Source organism: Bos javanicus, chromosome X, assembly GCF_032452875.1.
Source record: "Bos javanicus breed banteng chromosome X, ARS-OSU_banteng_1.0, whole genome shotgun sequence".
Classification (NCBI taxonomy): domain Eukaryota; kingdom Metazoa; phylum Chordata; class Mammalia; order Artiodactyla; family Bovidae; genus Bos; species Bos javanicus.
In genome coordinates, this window is record NC_083897.1 from 144,131,058 (window position 1) to 144,152,440 (window position 21,383).

The 21,383-nt window shown below is 50.6% G+C and overlaps 1 protein-coding gene across 16 annotated transcripts in view; it reads right to left on the minus strand.

Annotated features, from left to right (window-relative positions):
* CSF2RA (colony stimulating factor 2 receptor subunit alpha) overlaps positions 1-21,383 on the minus strand; it is a 48,527-nt gene that overhangs the window by 4,191 nt on the left and 22,953 nt on the right. For 4 of the 16 annotated variants that reach the window (XM_061408295.1, XM_061408290.1, XM_061408296.1 and 1 more), the window contains exons 8-11: positions 21,205-21,234; positions 19,906-20,041; positions 17,627-17,723; positions 11,900-11,981 (exon numbers count right to left, since the gene is read on the minus strand). In XM_061408295.1, the coding sequence (XP_061264279.1) occupies positions 11,900-11,981; positions 17,627-17,723; positions 19,906-20,041; positions 21,205-21,234 (345 nt within the window). The other 12 variants (XR_009734807.1, XR_009734806.1, XM_061408298.1 and 9 more) reach the window with 10 other exon arrangements.

Consider the following 21,383-nt stretch of genomic DNA (forward strand, 5'->3'; position numbering starts at 1 on the left):
GTCGAGGCAGGAGGACTTCCTTCTTAGCACAACCTCCAGGCAGTTGTTGGGAACCAGAACCTGGCTGCCAGAGCCTTTGTGAGTAAACAGACAATGTTGCCTCATATCCCAAAGTGGCTGCCATAGGCCTGCATTCTCATTACACATCCCTTCTTCTGTTCACTGGTGGCCTCACCTCTTCCACCTCTCTAAAGGGTTTTTGGTTTGTTCATATGTCCCTATGTGGTCAGCAATATTCCATCAGAGCACAGTGTGAGGTTATCATCCTGCTTGTACACCTCTGGGTTAGCTGGCATGATCAGATTCCATTTTTCTAAAGTTTTTTACTGGAAGATAATTGCTTTGCAAAATTCTGTGCTAGCTTCTGCCATACATCAACGTGAGAGTCCCTTTTAACTTCTGTTTGAAACTCTATCGAAAGCATCAAAAAATTTAACGCATATTCATGATGACAAGTCTCAGCAAACTGGGATTAAAGAAACATTTAATGGGCTCTACCCAACCTGTTTTTCTCCCCTCAGCCCACTACCACTGGTCCACATTACTGCTGCTGAGAGGTATACTCGGGAGTGGCTAATCAATATTATTTTAAGCTGATCCTCTCCTAAGTGATCAGTGAGGGTCTGGAGAGGTGACACCCCCAGTGAAAAGAAGGGATGTATGATGAGGATGCTGGGTCCACAGCAACCACTTTGGGGCATGAGGCAACTGTCTGTCCCTGAGTCAGACACCCTGTTTCTTCCATTTTCTTCTGCTTACAAAGGCCCCTGCAGGTAGGAACACTCCCAGCAACAACCTAGGGGATAAACCGAGCCTTAGGAAGATCAGCTCATTGCTACTAAACACCTCCCCTTTGAGAAAACTGTTCCTTTCACCAGGGCAGCAAGAAAAAAAAAAAAAAGTCTCTAAGAAGTCCTAGAATATTCTGATGGAGGTTCTTTTTATGTTTGGTGATTACAGGGCTGGGTTTTGTGCATTTGAGTAGAATTTTTTTTTTTTTTCCCTCTGATGTCTTCATGACTCTATGAACACAAAGAGATGGGCACGCCCTTGCTGGTTGCACAGAGGTGATCAGGAGGGAAGCTGCAGTCGACCTGCCCGACAATGAAACATCTTTGCAGGAGGAGCTGATAGCAGCCAGGAGGCCACCAACCGCATGGGGCGCAAGGACCCTCGGCATTTCGGCTTCCTCTCGGGGACAGCTGCCAACCTCCTTTGGAGACAAATTCATCTCCGTGTGTGCGGAAGTTCCCTGAAACGTCTCTGACTATCATCACCTCACCCGCCACCTGTTTCCTGAACATCTCCATGAAGTCAACTGCCTCCCGGGCCATTTTTGCCACAAACGCTCATTTCTTTCCTTTCTTCCTTCTTTCTTTCCTTCCTTATTTGGCTGAGCTGGGTGTTAGTTGCCACACATGGGGTCTAGTCCCCTGACCATGGATGGAACCCACGGCCCCTGCATTGGGAATGCGGAATCTCAGACACTTGGCCACCAGCGAAGTCCCAGACCCTCACCTCTTCTGCGTAGTCACTCAGTCGTGTCCGACTCTTTGCAACTCCATGGACTGTAGCCCCACCGGGCTCCTCCGTCCATGGGATTTCCAAGACAAGACTACTGGAGGTGGGAGGGCTGACATTTTCTACCCCAAGGGATCTTCCCGACCCAGGCATCGAACCCACACTTCCTGTGTCTCCTGTGTTGGCAGGCAGATTCTTCACTCACAGAACCATCGGGGAAGCCCCTCACTTCTTATCCGTGGAAAAACATCTCCATCTGTATTTTTTTTTTCATCTGTATTTCTAAGTCGTGATGGGGACGCTTTGAAAAATAACCCCGGCATCTTGACCTCCCCCAAAACAAGGAAATGTCATAAAGTGAGTTCTGAAGATGGACTCAGTCTGGAGCCCATCCACTTTCTTCCTGTGGTTCCCGAGTGTGTGTGGATGCTCAGCTGTATCCGACTCTTTGCGACCACGTGGACTGTAGTCTGCCAGGCTCCTCCGTCCAGGGAATTTTCCAGGCGAGAATACCAGAGTGGCTTGCCATTTGCTTCTCCACCCAAGGAACCTAAAAGTCCCCACTGATGGGGACCCAGATGGCTCCCAGATGCTTCTCAGCGCAAGGCATGGAAAGGCTTCCTGGGGGAATCTGACGGTGGTCCAGCGATGACGACTCCGCACACGTACTGTGGAGCATCTGGGTTCGATCTGAGATCCAACGAGCCGAGCGATTAGGAGGTTAAAAAAAAAAAAAAAGCTTCGCTTGCTTCTGAGCACAGGCTGACATTCCCCGCCACTTCTGTTAACTTTCATGAGGACAGAGTGAAGGTGATCTCACTTCTGTGCTTCCTGGGGGAGAGACGCCCCCCATACCCTCACTGGGCATCACCAGGAGCCGGGTCAGAGGGAGCTGTGTCCCCACCGAGGGTCTGTGTCCCCAGCGAGACCAAAGGGGATGGGAGTGGAAATCAGTCCCGTGCGTCTTGTCCTGTGAGAACAAAACCATCGAGGACTTCATAGCTTAAAGACACCCGCAAAGGAAATATTTCACAGGTAGATAGTGTGGGGTAGAATTCACCTCCAATGGGGGAGACCCAGGTTCGATCCCTGGGTCGGGAAGATCCCCTGGAGGAGGGCATGGCAAACCACTGCAGTCTTCTTGCCTGGAGAATCCCATGGACAGAGGAGCCTGGCGGGGTTACAGTCCATGGGGCTGCAAAGAGTCGGACGCGACTGGGTGACTAAGCACACACACAGATAATGCGGCATGCACAGGAGTCAGACCCCACCAGCTGGTGACTCCCCGCCACGTCAGTCGGAAATGCAGAAGACTCAGTGTCCACCCTTCCCTTCCCGAAGCTCGGGGTGGCCTGACCTTCACCCCGGTAGCTCCTTTCTCCAGTCTCCCCCGGGATGAGGCCGTCTCTCCCAGACTCCAATCTCCCGTCCCATCACAAACCCATGCGGTCAGAGGATCCTACCAGCCAGAGCAAACCCCACTAAAGATGGAGGAAGTGTCCACTTACCGGTCCGTCTACTTTCTGAATCGTTCTTCCCCAACTGTCCGAATCTGGGGCTCCTTGAAGCCGCTGTCCTGCCCGCCCAGGGTACGTGGCGGGTGGGCACTCCTGGACGCCTTGGTAGCAGGTTCCCTGGGTGGGGGGAGGCCCCCAATTCCCTTCTGGATGTAGGATTTGGGGGGCAGGTATGACAAAGAGCCTGAGTCTGGTCCTCCCCACGAGCACGCTCTCTCCTTCTCTCTTTAATGGAGCCTCCCCAGGTCAGCAATTGCAGAAGTAATCTCTTATCAGCAGAGCCTTCATCGTCACTGAGTGACCAGCCCGCGTTTATCATCTCAGGGAACAGGAAGTATCATAACACAGTCCGTGTTCTCTCTCAAGCATGTAGCCTGACCCTCAGTTTTTTTTGTTTTGTTTAATTGACCTCCCAAGGTTCCTCTTTTAGCAGCAGGGGACTAGATGGCCACTTGGCTTTCCTGCATCTTCTGATCAGGGGTGGCGGGGTGTCGGGGGTCATGGGGTGTTGGCTCGGTGTTCCCGTGTTTGGGAAACTGGCATCTCCTTAGAGCATTGTCTACATCCACTGGGAGCTGGTTCCTTTTCAGCTCGGAAGCTCTGCCAGAGGCTGTGACTGGCTCTTGCCCGGGTCTGTGTCCCCCAGGGGCCTGGGGGCAGAGGGAGGGATGAACTGAGCTGACTTTCAGTCCATCTCTCCCTAAGGAAGGACTCACACCCGTTTGCTATGAAGCGTTAGTCACTCAGTCGAGACCGACTCTCTTCGACCCCACGGACTGAAGCCCACCAGACTGTGTCCACTGTTTCCCCATCTGTTTCCCATGAAGTGATGGGACCAGATGCCATGACCTTCGTTTTCTGAATGCTGAGTTTTAAGCGAGCTTTTTCACTCTCCTGTTTCACTGTCATTAAGAGGCTCTTTAGTTCTTCGTTTTCTGCCATAAGGGTGGGGTCATCTGCATATCGGAGGTGATTGATAATTTTCCCGGCAATCTTGATTCCAGCTTGTGCTTCTTCCAGTCCAGCATTTCTCATGATGTACTCTGCATATAAGTTAAATAATCAGGGTGACAATATACAGCCTTGACGAACTCCTTTTCCTATTTGGAACCAGTCTGTTGTTCCATGTCCAGTTCTAACTGTTGCTTCCTGACCTGCATACAGGTTTCTCAGGACGCAGGTCAGGTGATCTGGCATTCCCATCCCTTTAAGAATTCTCCAGTTTGTTGGGAGCCACACCATCAAAGGTGTAGTCAATGAGGCAGAAGTAGATGAAGATGTGATTGGAAAACGTCTGCTCTGGCCCAGAGGCTCCGGGGGAAATGGCAACCCACTGCAGTGTTCTTGCCTGGAGAATCCCAGGGACGGCTGAGCCTGGTGGGCTGCCATCTATGGGGTCGCACAGAGTCGGACACGACTGAAGCAACTTAGCAGCAGCAGCAGCAGCAACGGTGCGACCTGCCCTAGCCCTGCAGGATTCTGTGTGGGACCTGACTCAGGGCAGGAGACAGAGGAGGCGCGGAGGCCTCGGATCTGTGAGTCCATGTGCTTCTTCCAGCTCTGACGCGGCACAAGCACCCACAGAAGTACCAGGGATGCCTAACGTGGCCCCCAGAGCCAGCAGGCACCACCCACCGCAGAGGCCATCCCCCCCGTGTCTCAGACAGACAGAGAGACGGGGCTCTCCGGGACCCTGAGGCCCGAACCAGTCAGCCACTGCCACTGCGGGCTCGTCTGGGAGAGAGAGAGACAGAGACAGAGAGACACAGCCGGAAACTGTGCCAGTTGGCGGCGGCTCGGTTTGTACTGCGGTTCCGCCCACAAACGCCCACACACGACATTTCCTGAAGTCTCACTTTTCCGTCTTAACTTCTGGGTTTCATCACCTAAAAGACCGACTCTGCTGCAGAACTCTGCGGCTTTTGCTGCAGAAGACCCTGATAACGCTTTGTAGATATCGGCTGTTTGTTTTCTCCCTCCTGGCTTCAGTAATGATATCCTATGACCGCCGTGTGCGCATTCGCTCAGCCGTGTCTGACGCGCCGCCGCCCCGTGGACTGCAGCCCGCCAGGCTCCTCTGTCCCCGGGATTCTCTACGTAAGAACACGGGAGTGGGTTGCCATGCGCTCCTCTGGGTGATCTTCCCTCTCCTGTGTCTCCTGCATTGGCAGGTGGATTATTACTAATGCGTTTTATTTTTTCACATTTTTGGCTTTTCAGGTACACCTAGCCGGAGGCACAGAGTGCCCGTGGACCTCTCCTCCACCTCCCCTATTTTCCCGTGAGCCCCCTACTATGAACATTCTGCAGCACGCAAGAGGTGCATCTGTTCCCGTGGACACGTGGATAGGGAGACACTGCTATCAGTGGGATGTGCCGTACATATTCCTGGGGTGTCCGTTCATGCGTCCATCTGTCCAGGTGACAGCCCCATTCATTCACACACTTCCCCCAGGGGGTGGCTGGGAACAGATTTTGTAGGTGTGACTCAAGTTCACAGGCAGCTGGCTTGAAGCAAAGAGAAGAGGCTCCAGGGGTGATGGGCCTTGTCTAATCAGGAGCAAAGAAAACACTCCATGTAGTGGTGGGCCTCATCTAATCAGGTGAAGGGTTTTTTTAAATGGGGGGTTTGAAGCACAGAGAAGAAGCTCCATGTGGTGGTGGGCCTCGTCTAATCAGGTGAAGAGACCTTTTTTTTTTTTTTTTTTAATTTGGCCGCACTGCACAGCATTTGGGATCTTAGTTCCCTGACCGGGGATCGAAACGTCGCCCCTTGCACGTTTCGAAGCAGTGAGTCATAACCACGGGACCACTGGAGAATTCCAGCTAAACTCTTAAAAGCCGACACTGAGGGTTTCCCAGAGAAGATGAAATTCTGTCTCCAGACCGCAGTGTCAACTCCTGGGTGTCCAGCCTGGACCCCTGACCTGCGGACTTCAGAGTCACCAGCCCCACAATCACACGAGCCAATTCCTTGAAATCAGTGTCTCTCCATCCTTATGCATATCTATCACCACATGTGTCTACCTTTCTCCAGATAGATAGGTGTAGCAGTATCTCTTTCTATATATAGATAGATATCTGTATATCTATCTTCGTGTATATACAGTTGGCCCTCCACGGCCCTGGGTTCTGCACTTGTGGGGTGTGGAGGGCCAGCTGTATAAGATTCTCTCTCTCCCTATATACATCTATATGCTAATGCTAAGTCACTTCAGTCGTGTCTGACTCCGTGCGACCCCATAGACGGCAGCCCGCCAGGCCTCCCCGTCCCTGGAATTCTCCAGGCAAGAACACTGGAGTGGGTGGCCATTTCCTTCTCCAATGCATGAAAGTGAAAAGTGAAAGTCAAGTCGCTCAGTCATGTCCTACTCTTAGTGACCCCATGGACTGCAGCCCACCAGGCTCCTCCGTCCCTGGGATTCTCCAGGCAAGAGTACTGGAGTGGGGTGCCATTGCCATCTATATCTACCATCTACCTACCTACCTATTGTCTACTTACCCGTCTATCGTCTCTGTCTACCTGTCCATCTATCTGTCTCCCCATTGGTCCATCTATCATCTGGGTCTACCTCCGGATTATCTGTCTGTGTACCTGTTTGTCTATCTGTCCATCTACCATCTGTATCCGTCATCTATATCTACCTTGTGCCTATCACATCTATTTGCCTACCTATTTATCTATCATCTCTATTAACTATTTGCCTATCTATCATCTCTACCTACCTATTTGTCTACCTATTTATCATCTAAGGAAATGGCAATCCACTCCAGCACTCTTGCCTGGAAAGTCCCATGGACGGAGGAGCCTGATAGGCTACAGTCCATGGGGTCGCAGAGTCGGACACGACTGAGCGACTTCACTTTCACTTTCTACCTATACATTTATCATCTCTATTTGCCTATCTGTCTACCTACTTATCTACCATCTCTACCTACCTGTCTGTCTATCTATCATCTCTCTCTCTCTACCATCTCTCTCTATCCGTCTCCCTACCAATCTCTCTGTCTATCCCATCTGTCCACCCATCTATCACAAATCTCCATCCTGTTCATCTTATTTCTCTAGCAAACTCTGACTGCTACAGTTTCCCCGCCACTGTGAGCGGAGCTGACCCACCAGCAAGGGTGTGGCTGAGCCTTCAGTGGTCTGCAGGTGGGAGATCAGTCCTGAATATTCATTGGTAGGACTGATGCTGAAGCTGAAACTCCAATACTTTGGCCACCTGATGCGAAGAGCTGACTCATTTGAAAAGACCTTTTTGCTGGGAAAGATTGAAGAGAAGGGGACAACAGAAGATGAGATGGCTGGATGGCATCACCAACTCTATGGACATGAGTTTGAGTAAATTCCGGGAGTTGGTGATGGACAGGGAGGCCTGGCGTGCTGTGGTCCATGGGCTCGAGAAGAGTCAAACATGACTCAGCAACTGAATAACAACAAGGAAGAAGCTGCAAGTTGGAGGGGAACTTCAAATTCAAAGACCAATGTCACTCACACGCAATCCACTTCCTCCTCCTCCACGTGACATGTTCTCAGCTTCTTCCCTGGGAGGTGGCTCCCTCGGGGTGGGAACTATTCTCTGCCTCCCTCCCTCTCCTGGACTGTAACAGCCCACCAGGCTCCTCCGTCCATGACATTTCCCAGACAAGAATACTGGAACAGCAACCCACTGCAGCATTCCTGCCTGGAGAATCCCACGGACAGAGGGGCCTGGTGGGCCACAGTCCATGGGGTCGCAGAGAGTCTGACGCGACTGAGTGACTAACGCACACACACTCCCCTCCCAGCGCCCACTCCCCCCCACGCCCCAAGGATCCCATGATGCAGAAACGGACCCTGCTCCATGCATCCATGCCAGGTAACTCGATCCTAAATGAGCGCATCAGCTGTCTATTTAAGGACACAACTCAGCCAGCTGCAGAGCCTCCCCGAGAGGGGCCCCCAGGAAGCACATGCTTGCTCTGAGCCCTCCCGCACGGAGAGGACCCAGGCGGTGGCTGGGGTCGCCAGGACTGACCCCACCAGCCCAGCTGCGCCAGCTTCCTCATCCTCCCAGACACCACTGCAGACACCAGTTCCCGAGACTCTCAACTCCACGGTCGCTGGTTCCTGCAGGGACGTCGTGGTGCAAACCACAGGTCTGGGAGGGTACACAGCTGCCTCCTGGGCGGCAGAGACGGAACAGCTGGGCTGGCAGCCTCACTGCCAAGCGGGAGCCTGGGAGGAGGCCTTCTGGGGGGACAGGATGGGAAGGGGGGTTGGGGGCATCAGATCCTCCGTGCCAAGGGCGTCCGGTTGAAGAACTGTTTTCTTTTTCTTACTAGAATAACCTTCTTGCTGTCATTCAGTCCTTCACTTGTGTCTGACTCTCTGAGACCCCACGGACTGTAGCCCCCCAGGCTCCTCTGTCCATGGGATTCTCCAGGCAAGAATACCAGAGTGGGCAGCCACTTCCTCCTCCAGGGGATCTTTCTGACCCAGGGATCGAACCCATGTGTCCTGCATTGGCAGGCACATTCTTGGCCAGGGAGTCACCTGTGAAGCCTCTAGAGTGACTTTACGTTACATTTCTTTTAAATTTTAAAGTATAGTTTCCCTGGTAGCTCAGTGGTAAAGAATCCGCCTGCCAAGGCAGGAGACAGAGGTTTGATGCTTGGGAAGATCCCCTGGTGGAGGGCATGGCAGCCCACTCCAGTATTCTTGCCCGGAGAGTCCCATGGACAGAGGAGGCTGGCGGGCTACGGCCCATGGGGTCGCAGAGACTCGGACACGACTGAGCGACTGAGCACATGGCTGGCTTACAACACTGTGTTCGTTTCAGCAAACTGATTCCCTTTTGGAGACATACATTTTTTCAGACCCCTTTTCATTATAGCGTCTGACATGATATCGAATACGATTATTTGATTCCCTGAGGTATACCATAAATCTCTGTTGCCTATCTATTTTACATCTAACACCTTATATCCGTTAATCAATTTACACTTCACACTTTTAACCCCAAACATCTAAATTACCCCGCCCCTCCCCTCCACGAACCCTACCTTCCTTTCCCCATTGGCAACCATCCTTTTGGAATCTAAAAAAATAAAATACAAGGAACTTGTGTACAAACAGAAGCAGACCAACAGACGCAAATAGCTCATGTTTCCCGAGTTCTGGAACATCCACGTGTTAAAATGGCACAGCTGTTGTGTCCAGATCATTTCTAGCCCTGATGGGTTTTCACCTGCCTGTGTGTCAGCTTCCAGGTCATTTTTCAGCATGAAAAATCGGCTCCTCAAGGCTTCTGATCCCAGTCTCTTCAGACCCCTCCTGGGGAGGGGGGTCCCAGGCAGCCCAGACTTCTGACCAACCAGCTTATAAGTCAGGCTTCCCAAGACCCCCTCCGTGGGGCTTGGTAATTGGCTAAAATGGCTGACAAAGCTCACAAAAAGACCAGAGTTAAAAAAAAAAAAAAAAAAAAGGCTTTGCCGGATTGTGCAAATAGTATACGACTCAGCTGGTTTTGGTGGAGGATTCCAGGGGAATGGGAGAGATGCACAGCACATGTTATGAGGGGGTGGGAGGGTCGGGGGAAAAAGGGGCCTCCATGCCCAGAGGGTGACGTTTGAATCTGCAGGTCTGGGGATGGCTCCCGGCTCAGCCATCACAGCCGCTCAGAGAAGCTCCCCTCTTTGGGACCCCGTGCGGTGGACAGAAAAATGTGCCCAAGGATGTCTGCATCCCCTCCCCGTGTGGTGGACAGAATAACATCCCCAATGATATCCTAAATCCTGGAACCCACAAACAGGTTGCCTTCTGACACAAGGAAGTTAAGTTAACAGCGGTGACGAATGCCAGGATCCAGAGATGGAGACTGGGTCATGGACCGCCCGCCCGGGGGTCAGGTCATCACAGATACTGTTAAAAGAATTACACAGGAGACCGTACGAACTGTTAACGGATAGATTCCTGCCACGCCAAGTCCATCATGGAGGTCCCATGACAACAGCCTCTGGAAACTCATTTCTTTCTAAACTGTAGCTGATACAGAAAAAAAAAAAAAAAAGAAACCAAAACAGGAGGATGAATTCTGTCCGCCAGTAGAAGCAGAGGCAGGGGAGATGGCGTTCCCGCCCCAGCAGCCGCTGGCAGTCTGGACACCTGTGTGTGATGAAGGGATGGGGTTCCAGGAGGCGCTGAGAGGTGCATTAAGTTGTTCAGATTTGAAAGGCATGCAAACATCTCTCCAGCTACAAAAGCACCTTTGAGAAACATGACATTATCTTTTAGAGTAAAAAAAATTGTTTTTTAGTTGCTCATTCATGTTCGGCTCTTCATGGCCCCATAAGGATCCCAGGATCCTGTGTCCATGGGATTCTCCAGGCAAGAATACTGGAGTGAGCTGACGTTTCCTTCTCCAGGGGTTCTTTCCGACCAAGGAATTGAACCCGAGTCTCTTAGATTCGCAGGCGCCTGCTTTACCACTGACTCCCTGGGAAGCCTCGTTAAAAGAACAAAAAGATAGAAAGCTACACAAACACTCACAACAATTTAAAAAAGCTTCATTCGAAAACCGTAAATAAAACATTTAAGAAATGTTAAAAAAAAATATTTAAAAAAAAGTCAACAGCTTCTAGAAAGTCCCGGGTATGGAGATGCCTGGAAGTCACAGTTTCGCTGGGGCTTCTGAGACTGTCTCCACGGTTAAGACCTCTTCCTTGTCACTTTTTCCCGTTTCGTGTGTAAACTTCTCCCATAGCATCTGATGGGGGAGAAACGCAGGGATGTCAACTCCCCAGGAGCCCCCGGAGGAGCCACGGAGGTGGAGGGTTTAGACAGAAACGGGAGCCTGGTCTCCGGGTGGGAGCTCGGCGGCGGGTGAGCCAGGGGAGGGACATCTGAGACTCGCGTACCACACTCACTGGGACCGCACGGAGCTCAGAGCTTGGAAGGAGAGTGTCGCGGGACCCTAGACCTCCCCGGGGAACCCACCAGGGCATGACGGCAGAACGTGGAAGAGGAGGACACAGTCCCTGCCTCGGGAAGACGGGCTCGACAGGTGAACACATGTGCAGGGGAGGGCTTCCCACATTTGAAAGTGAAACTGTTATTCGCTCAGCTGTGTCCAACTGTTCGTGAGCCCATGGAGTATATAACCCACCAGGCTGTCCTCTACCCATGAGGATTCTCTAGGCAAGAATACCGAAGTGGGTTGCCATTCCCTCTTCCAGGGGATCTTCCCGTCCCAGGGAATCGAACCCAGGTCTCCCTCATAGCGTGCGGATTTTTTTTAATTTTATTTTACCATCTGAGCCACAAGGGAAGCCCAAGAATACTGGAGTGGGTTGCCATTCCCCTTCTCCAGGGGATCTTCCCAACCCAGGGACCGAACCAGGGTGTCCCACATTGCGGGAAGGTTCTTCACTATCTGAGCCACCAGGGAAGCCCTACATATCGGGGGCGGGGGTGTTTGTCTCATCCCGTGTCCTTTTTCATCCTGTGTGCTGCCCCCTGGAGATCTGGCTGGACCTCGTTCAGTCTGTCTCTCATCTCCTGTTCCTTATCGTTTTTCATCCTGTGTGCTAGAGATCTGGCTGGACCCCGTTCAGTCTGTCTCTGTGTCTCTCTTCCATCCCTATCTTCCCCTTCTCTCCTCCTCCTTCTCCACGACCTGGCTAATTTCCCCGGACACAGCTTGCAGACAAAACCCCCAACCCCCTCCCCACTCCGCCCCGGAGAAAGCCAGCGAGCAGGACACGGGATTCCAGCCTCCTCCTGTGGACCTCAGCTTTGGGTGAGCACAGACGAGCTTCTGGGCTCACCGTTCCCCACCTGTCCATCCTGGCTGCCCCCTCACTCATCCCGGACATACCTCGTGGTCGACTTGATGGTTATCATTCAATTTATCTTTGATCTGTGGAACCGGAGGGAATAACCTGTGGCTCTTGAGGAATCTGGGGAGATAAAAAACGAGATGAAGAGGAGACGGACAGGCCCACATTTTTGTCCTGGCTCCCGGAGGAGAGGCACCCTCATGTTAAGTGCAAACACGCCCTCTGGACTCACATCTTCAGAACACTTTCCTTTAAGAATCATAGAAGGGGAGACTTCCCCTGGAGGTCCAGGAGGTAAGACATCATCTTCCAAGGCAGGGGGTGTGAGTTCGGGCCCTGGGGTGCCAGTTCGAGCCCTGGTCCGGAAGCTACTATCCCACATGCCTCGCAGACAAAAAAAAAAAAAACAAAAAAACACCATAAAAGGAAGCACTGTTGTAACCAATTCAGTAAAAACTTTAAAAATGATCGACATCGTGGTACATATACACAATATAATATTACGCAACCGTTAAAAAGAATGAAGCAATGCCATCCGCAGCAACATGGATGTACCTAGAGATTGTCGTACTGAGTGAAGTCAGTCAGACAGAGGAGAAATATCCTGTGGCTTCCCTTACATGTGGAATCTAAAAAGAAATGATGCAAACTTACAGAACAGAAAGAGATTCACAGACTTGGAAAACCAACTTATCGTTACAAGGGAGTGGGAAGATGGGGAGAAGGGATAGTCAGGGAGTCTGGGATGGGCGTGGACACACTGCTGTGTTTAACGTGGAGAACCAGCAAGGACCTGCTGGACAGCACAGGGAACTCTGCTCAGTCACATGGCAGCCTGGATGGGAAGGGAGTCTGGGGGAGAAGGGATACGTGTTTATGTACGGCTGAGTCCCTTTGCTGTCCACCCAAAACTATCGCAACATTCTTCATGGGCTATCAGTTCAGTTCAGTTCAGTCGCTCAGTCGTGTCCGACTCTCTGCGACCCCATGAACTGCAGCATGCCAGGCCTCCCTGTCCATCACCAACTCCTGGAGTTCACCAAAACTCATGTCCATTGAGTTGGTGATGCCATCCAGCCATCTCATCCTCTGTCATCCCCTTCTCCTCCTGCCCCCAATCCCTCCCAGCATCACGGTCTTTTCCAATGAGTTAACTCTTCGCATGAGGTGGCCAAAGTACTGGAGTTTCAGCTTTAGCATCAGTCCTTCCAATGAACACCCAGGACTGATCTTCTTTAGAATGGACTGGTTGGATCTCCTTGCAGTCCAAGGGACTCTCAAGAGTCTTCTCCAACACCACAGTTCAAAAGCATCAATTCTTCGGTGCTCAGCTTTCTTTATAGTCCAACTCTCACATCCATACATGACCACTGGAAAAACCATAGCCTTGACTAGACGGACCTTTGTTGGCAAAGTAACGTCTCTGCTTTTCCTTCCAAGGAGTAAGCGTCTTTTAATTTCATGGCTGCAGTCACCATCTGCAGTGATTTTGGAGCCCCAAAAATAAAGTCTGACATGGTTTCCACTGTTTCCCCATCTATTTCCCATGAAGTGATGGGACCAAATGCCATGATCTTTGTTTTCTGAATGTTGAGCTTTAAGCCAACTTTTTCACTCTCCTCTTTCACTTTCATCAAGAAGCTTTTTAGTTCCTCTTCATTTTCTGCCATAAGGGTGGTGTCATCTGCATATCTGAGGTTATTGATATTTCTCCTGGCAATTTTGATTCCAGCTTGTGTTTCTTCCAGTCCAGAGTTTCTCATGATGTACCCTGCATATGAGTTAAATAAGCAGGGTGAAAATATACAGCCTTGACGTACTCCTTTTCCTATTTGGAATCAGTCTGTTGTTCCATGTCCAGTTCTAACTGTTGCTTTCTGACCTGCATACATGTTTCTCAGGAGGCAGGTCAGGTGGTCTGGTATTCCCATCTCTTTCAGAATTTGCCACAGTTTATTGTGATCCACACAGTCAAAGGCTTTGACATAGTCAATAAAGCAGAAATAGATGTTTTTCTGGAACTCTCTTGCTTTTTCCATGATCCAGCGGATGTTGGCAATTTGATCTCTGGTTCCTCTGCCTTTTCTAAAACCAGCTTGAACATCAGGAAGTTCACGGTTCACATATTGCTGAAGCCTGGCTTGGAGAATTTTGAGCATTACTTTACTAGTGTGTGAGATGAGTGCAATTGTGTGGTAGTTTGAGCATTCTTTGGAATTGCCTTTCTTTAGGATTGGAATGAATACTGACCTTTTCCAGTCCTGTGGCCACTGCTGAGTTTTCCAAATTTGCTGGCATATTGAGTGCAGCACTTTCACAGCATCATCATTCAGGATTTGAAATAGCTCAACTGGAATTCCATCACCTCCACTAGCTTTGTTCATAGTGATGCTTTCTAAGGCCCACTTGACTTCACATTCCAGGATGTCTGGCTCTAGGTCAGTGATCACACCATTGTGATTATCTGGGTCGTGAAGATCTTTTTTGTACAGTTGTTCTGTGTATTCTTGCCACCTCTTCTTAATATCTTCTGCTTCTGTTAGGTCCCTACCATTTCTGTCCTTTATCGAGCCCATCTTTGCATAAAATGTTCCCTTGGTATCTTTAGTTTTCTTGAAGAGATCCCTCGTCTTTACCATTCTGTTGTTTTCCTCTATTTCTTTGCACTGATCTCTGAGGAAGGCTTTCTTATCTCTTCTTGCTATTCTTTGGAACTCTGCATTCAGATGCTTATATCTTTCCTTTTCTCCTTTGCTTTTCACTTCTCTTCTTTTCACAGCTATTTGTAAGGCCTCCCCAGACAGCCATTTTGCTTTTTTGCATTTCTTTTCCATGGGTATGGTCTTGATCCCTGTCTCCTGTACAAAGTCACGAACCTCCATCCATAGTTCATCAGGCACTCTGTCTATCAGATCTAGTCCCTTAAATCTATTTCTCATTTCCACTGTATAATCGTAAGGAATTTGATTTAGGTCATACCTGAATGGCCTAGTGGTTTTCCCTACTTTTTTCAATTTACAAAATAAAAACTTCAAAGTCCGAAAAAAAAAAAAAAAGAAAAGGAGAGACATTTTTAAAAAAAAATAATGATCCACCACAAAAAAAAAAATCTTAAAAAAAATCACAGACGGATGGCCTCCAATCTTACACTCGGAGAATATAATAGACTGTGCGGATGTACTTAAGAAATGCCTAGGAAGGTCTTTCCAGAACCTTCATTCACTGTCTTTGAAGAAAAACCAGAGTATTGAGAAAGGGAGGAGAAGTGGACGACAGAGGATGAGATGGTTGGATGGCATCACCGACACGATGCACGAGTTTGAGTAAACTCCAGGAATTGGTGATGGACAGGGAAGCCTGGCGTGCTGCAGTCCATGGGGTCGCAAAGAGTCAGACACGACTGAGCGACTGAACTGAACATTCACTGTCTTGGGTGCATAGACAGCAGTGGTGGTATGTGCCCAGTCTTGAGCAGCTTGGAGGAATCCACAGTCTCTGGTGTTAAAAGGCCAGGAGAGATATCCAGCCTTGAAGACCACGGTTCCAGACTGACCAGTTTGCTGTGGATGGCACGTATTTTAAGGGCTATGCCACGGTGCCCCAGCGTCCCAGTGGTGCTGAATGAACACACGGGCACTTATTTTCGTTCTCACGACAAGGGAGCAACCGTGTGACCTCATAAGAAGCTGTGCTGAGCTGAACGTTGGCCCCAAAGATCCACTCAGGTCCTGAAGCCTGGGAAAGGGAGCTTGTTTTGAAATAGGGTCTCTGCAGTTGTGGTGGAGTGAAGGGTCTGAGATGAGGTCCTCCAGGATGGGGGTGGCCCTAAACCCAGGGACAGGGTCCTTATAAGACACAGAAGAGGAGAGACACGGACACAGAGGAGAAGCCACGTGGAGACGGAGGTGGAGACGGGAGGGAGGCAGCCACCAGCCCAGGGACAGACGCCTGGAGCCCGCAGAAGCTGGGAGAGGCCAAGAGGACCCTCCCTTGGAGCCTCTGAAGGGAACTCAGCCCTGGGACACCCTGACCTCAGACGTCTGGTCCCTGGGACTGGGGCAGGATGGATGTCTGTGGTTTTAAGCCCCCCAGCTTGTGGTCACTGGTTCCGGCAACCACAGGAAGTCACATAGGTTTTGATTAAGATGAGTCTTCGGTGTTAAAGCACGACATGTGTTCCTGTCCCCACCGTCTGCGGTCAGACTGTCCACAGTCTTCCTCGTGTCCCCAAAACCGGGATGCCTTGCAGCTTCTTGCAGCAGGCACTCAGGGTCTCCCCTTGTTTCCGGGGAGACACAGGTCGCCCAACCACGGCGGGGGCGGGGGGTGCCTGGTGACAAAGACGCCTCAGGTGGACGCCCATGGGACCCACAAGCCCTGCAGGAGGGTCTCCCCGTGAGCCAAATCTCCCCGTGGCTTTGCAGAGCTCGCAAGCTTTATTCTGCATGTGCCGGGCTTCCTTCTGGGGCATCTTGAGAGAGCCTGCGTGATTGCTGAGCTTACATGACAGGAAAGACTCTGGCAGGGGTCCCTGTGTGTGTGGGGAGACGCCTGGGAGCCGGGGCTGAGTAACACACTGTGGGACAACAGAAGTCTGTCGAGGAGGGACATTCCAAGGATTTCAGATGCTCCGAAAAACACGGAAGGCGGGACTTGGAGCACAGCTGAGCTGTAAGGGGGCTTTCCTAATGACTCACACGCTGAAGAATCTGCCTGCAGTACAGGACAGCTGGGTTTGACCCTTGGTTCGGGAAGATTCCCTGGAGGAGGGCATGGCAACCCACTCCAGGATTCCTGCCTGGAGAATCCCACGGACGGAGGAGCCTGGCGGGCTACGGTCCACGGGGTTGGAAACAGTCGGGCACGACTGAGCGACTCACTCTTTGAAAACTTCATCTACCTCTACAAAGATTAAACCAGCTGCTTCTGCAGCTGCTGACCTGCAGTCATCTCCTGAAAGAAGTTCAGGGTGGAGAGCAGACATGAGACACTCTGTGCTCTGGAGGAAAAAAAAAAAAACTGGCAGGAAAGGTCTTCAAATAGATATTCTCAGGAACCCAGTTTATGAGCGCAACTTTTGCATCTCCTCATAGCTAGACAAGCACTGAAACGCTTCATGGTCATGTCTGCTCCCTGTGACTAGCAGAGACCTTCTGCAAAAAAATATATATATGCTTGATTGCGTGAACTCCCCCTTCAGCGAAATCACATATACCCCAACCTGCCTTCCCTGCCTCTTTGCAGCAGCTCCTCAGAGCTATCCGAGGCGCTGTGTCCTGGGCTGCGATCCTTCATTCGTTCCGTTGTTTATTCAGTCGCTCAGTCTCGGCAGACTCTCTGCGACCCCGTGACCTGTAGCCCTCCAGGCTGCTCTGTGCATGTGACTCTTCAGGCAAGAATACTGGAGTGGGTTGCCGTGCTCTCCTCTAGGGGATCTTCCCAATTCAGGGGTCGAACCCAGGTCTCCCACACTGCAGATGGATTCTTTACCATCTGAGCCCCCAGGGAAGCCCGTGGTCCTAATTTTGCCCCAAATAAAACATAAACTCGCGACATTCACATTGTGCAATTTTTTTTTAAGTCAACACTGTTTTCCCCAGACAAATTTTCTTATGGAAAATCTACACGGTGGCTTGGACCGCCTGGGGTGTTTGCAGGCTGCCTTCTCATCTTTGTAAGCCGATCGGGGTGGGGTGACTTTAGAACAAGCCCTGGCCCCTCCACTGACCACGGGGGTTAGCCAACCCGGGACTCCCTGGGGTTACCTTTTGAAAAGGCAGCCGAGGGTCAGGCCACAGACGAGAGTCCCCAGGACCACCAGAATGTAGATGTGCACCAGGCTGGACTCTGTTTCTTCGGAGCCTGGGAAGACAGAGCGGGGGGACATGCCAGGGACCCCGAAAGGGAGGGGCAGCAGCTGTCGTCACGAAGCCAGCTCACGGGCTCACAGATGAGGAAGCACGGCCAGTGACACTGAAAGCATTAGTCCCTCTGCCACGTCTCACCCTTTGCGAGCCCACGGACTGTAGCCTGCCAGGCTCCTCTGTCCAAGGGATTCTCCAGGCAAGAATACCGGAGTGGCTGCCGTTTCCTCCTTCAGAGGATCTTCCCCAAGCAGGGACCAAACCTGTGTCTCCTGAATCGGAGGTGGATTCTTTACCGTCTGAGCCACCAGAGAAGCCTCATAAGAAGGGAAATCTACCAGAGTACCCTAACCCGGAGCTTTCACAGAAAATGTTTGTGAGACAACAGACTGCACTTTGCCGACAAAGGTCCGTCTAGTCAAAGCTACGGTTTTTTCCAGAAGTCATGTACAGATGTGAGAGTTGGACCATAAAGAAGGCTTAGTGACGAAGAACTGATTCTTTCAAACTGTGAGGCTGGAGAATACTCTTGAGAGTCCCTCGGACTGCAAGGAAATCCAACCAGTTCATCCTAAAGGAAGTCAGTCCCGAACATTCATTGGAAGGACTGATGCTGAAGTTGCAACTCCAATACTTTGTCTGGCCTTCTGATGAAAAGAGCTGACTCATTGGAAAAGACCCTAATGCTATTGAAGGCGGGAGGAGAAGGGGACAACAGAGGATGAGATGGTGGGGTGGTATCACCGACTCGATGGACATGAGTTTAAGCAAACTCCAGCAGACAGTGAAGGACAGGGAGGCCTGGCGTGCTGCGGTCCATGGGGCCGCAAAGAGTCGGAAACAACTGAGCGACTGAACAAGAGATGAGAGATGAGCCCAAGACCACGTTCAAAACCCCTAGAGCACTCTTAGAACACAGCAACCTAAAGACCATTCGACTTAAAAATGGACAGAAAAAAGGATCAATAGCTGAATAGGATGAACAGTACCAGGCAAACAGTTGTAAACTTCATTCCCTCCCATTTGGTGAATTTATTACAATAGTAATTTTTTCAATGTTTATTCCTTTATTTGACTATAGCTGGGGCTTAGCTGCGGCACGAGGGATCTAGTTCCAGGGATTGAACATTGGGAGCGAAGCCTCTTGGCCACTGGACCGCCAGGGAATTCCCTATGGCCTCTGTTTTATGCTTTGGGCTTTCCGCCTGAAGGCATGTGAGGTCTTAGCTCCCCGACCAGGGATCAAATACACGTCCCCTGCAGTGGCAGGCAGATCTTAACTGCTGGAGCACCGGAGAAGTCCCCTCCCATCCATCCTTAAGCTTTAATTTCACGAGTCATTTAGAGTAAGTGCTCTTTACAATAAACTGTTTTCCTTTGTCTGTTTGAGTCGCTCAGTCGCGTCCGACTCTTTGCGACCCCGTGGACTGTAGCCCGCCAGGTTCCTCTGTCCATGGGATTTCACAGGCAAGAATACTGGAGTGGGTTGCCATTTCCTTCTGCAAAATTATTTTTTCCTAACGAGGGCACATTTTTCATCTGTGAATAGTCAAAAATACAATGAGAAACTCTCAGTCTATCAGAGTGATTATACCCCGATGGGCCTCGATCACGGTTGCAACATTTCTCAGTATACACAGATAAAATGTGACCTGTTAAGCACAGCGGTTATCTTTTAAGCGATACGTCAATTGTCAAAACTGCATGTTCCGGATGGCAGGCGAAACAAAACAAAACAAAAGGCCGTGTGGAGGTGAGCCAAGTCTGTTTAGAACTGTATTCTAGGAAAAGTCGTATTCTGGGAAAAGTCAACTTTTTTTTTTTTTTCCTCGCCCATAGTTTAAATTAATCTTTCCCTGGTGGCTCAGACAGTAAAGAATCTGCCTGCAATGCAGAAGACCCGGGTTCCATCCCTAGGTCGGGAAGATCCCCTGAAGGTGGGCATGGCAACCCACTCCAGCATTCTTGCCTGGGGAACCCCATGGACAGAGGAGCCTGGTGGGCTACAGTCCATGGGGTCGCCGAGAGTCGGACACGCCTGGGTAACTCACATTCACTCACCAGGCGTTGCCAGGGGGACAGTGTCACCAGGGGCTCGTGGACGGGAACGCTTCCCAGAATGGCTCAGAGAAGGCCTCGGAATGCCAGGACCTGTCCGGGGATGGTCTCGGGACACCTACCGAACTCAACGGGCTGGCTCCAGGCTCCCCAGTGGGCTTTCCGGGCGTCCGCTGTCCTGATCTTCACAGTATGTTTCGCTTTGGATCCCGGTTTCGGAAAGTTGTATCTATTCCCGGAATCACCAAATACTACAATCTTTGGAGAAAGCAGAAAGTTAGAGCTGTCCCCTGTGTTGAGAAAAAGAGTGGGTGTGTGGGTGTGTGTGTGTGTCTGCCCAACCGAAGTGAAAAATTTAAGCCCACACCCTCCCAACCTGGGCATGAATGTTGTAATTTGCGTCCTGAGTACTCCAGAGAGATGCTTAGATAAATAAAGCGAATGGGTGATTGTCCTGCATTTTCTGAGTGACTACTCCTGGGGCTTCCGGGACGGTTCAGTACAGATGCAGCAAAGGTTCAGGAACTGCAGAGGATGTGGACAGACCCATAGACGGATCATGGCCCCGCGAAGGATGTTCAGAGGACCAAGTTCAAGTTCCTCATCGGATAGAGGACGATACCGAGGTCACAGTGGTGGTGAAGCTTGGAAAAAATCAACAAAAAGTACTTTGATGATCATCCTCGAGAGCAGTTTTGAGGGACGCAATCATCTCTGTGACACTTCAAGTATTTCCTGGAGCAACATGGACAGAAGAGGGAGACCCCACCCCAGTGGTAACTAGGGGTGTATCACTGCCTAGATGATATGCGAAGGCAGGGGTCCTCAACCTCTGGGACCTAAGGCCTGATGACCTGAGGTACAGCTGATGTAACAATAGAAATAAAGTAGACAATAAATGCAACACTCTTAAATCACCCTTAAACCATCTTCTTCTTATTATTATTAAATCATCTTAAACCATCCCTCTCTGTCCATGCAAAATTTGTCTCCCACACACTGGTCCTCGGTACCAAAACCGTTGGAGACCACTGCTCTATGGAAACCCCATCATCTGACTTTTATCTCATCTCCATACTGGCCACTGCTGGATCAATTCCAATTGGTGTGTGTCCATTGATGGATATTGTATGATTAAACTGGAGCTTCCCTGGTGGCTGTGTGAATAAAGAATCCACCTGAAGTGAGGGAGACACAGGCAGTTACAAGTTCGATGCCCAGGTTGGGAAGATTCCCCTGGAGGAGGGCAGGGCAACCACCTCCAGTGTTCTTGCCTGGAGAATCCCAGGGACAGAGGAGCCTGGTGGGCTACAGTCCACGGGGTCACAAAGAGTCGGACATGACTGAAGCGACTGGGCATGCCCACACACATGTAGGATTGAACTACGAGGGTGATATTTAGGGTCAGGGTTGGCACTCACCAGTTGACTTCTACCGCTGCTGGTATCGCGCTAGAAAAAAAAAACGAAAAGAGAGTATTTACTTTTCTCCATTTTGAAATTTTTAATAGATCTCATCCCATCTCCCCTTTCCATGAAGTCAAGACAAAACAGTCAGTGCCCAACAAACAGCTGAGCTCCTTACATTCCTCCTAAGCTGG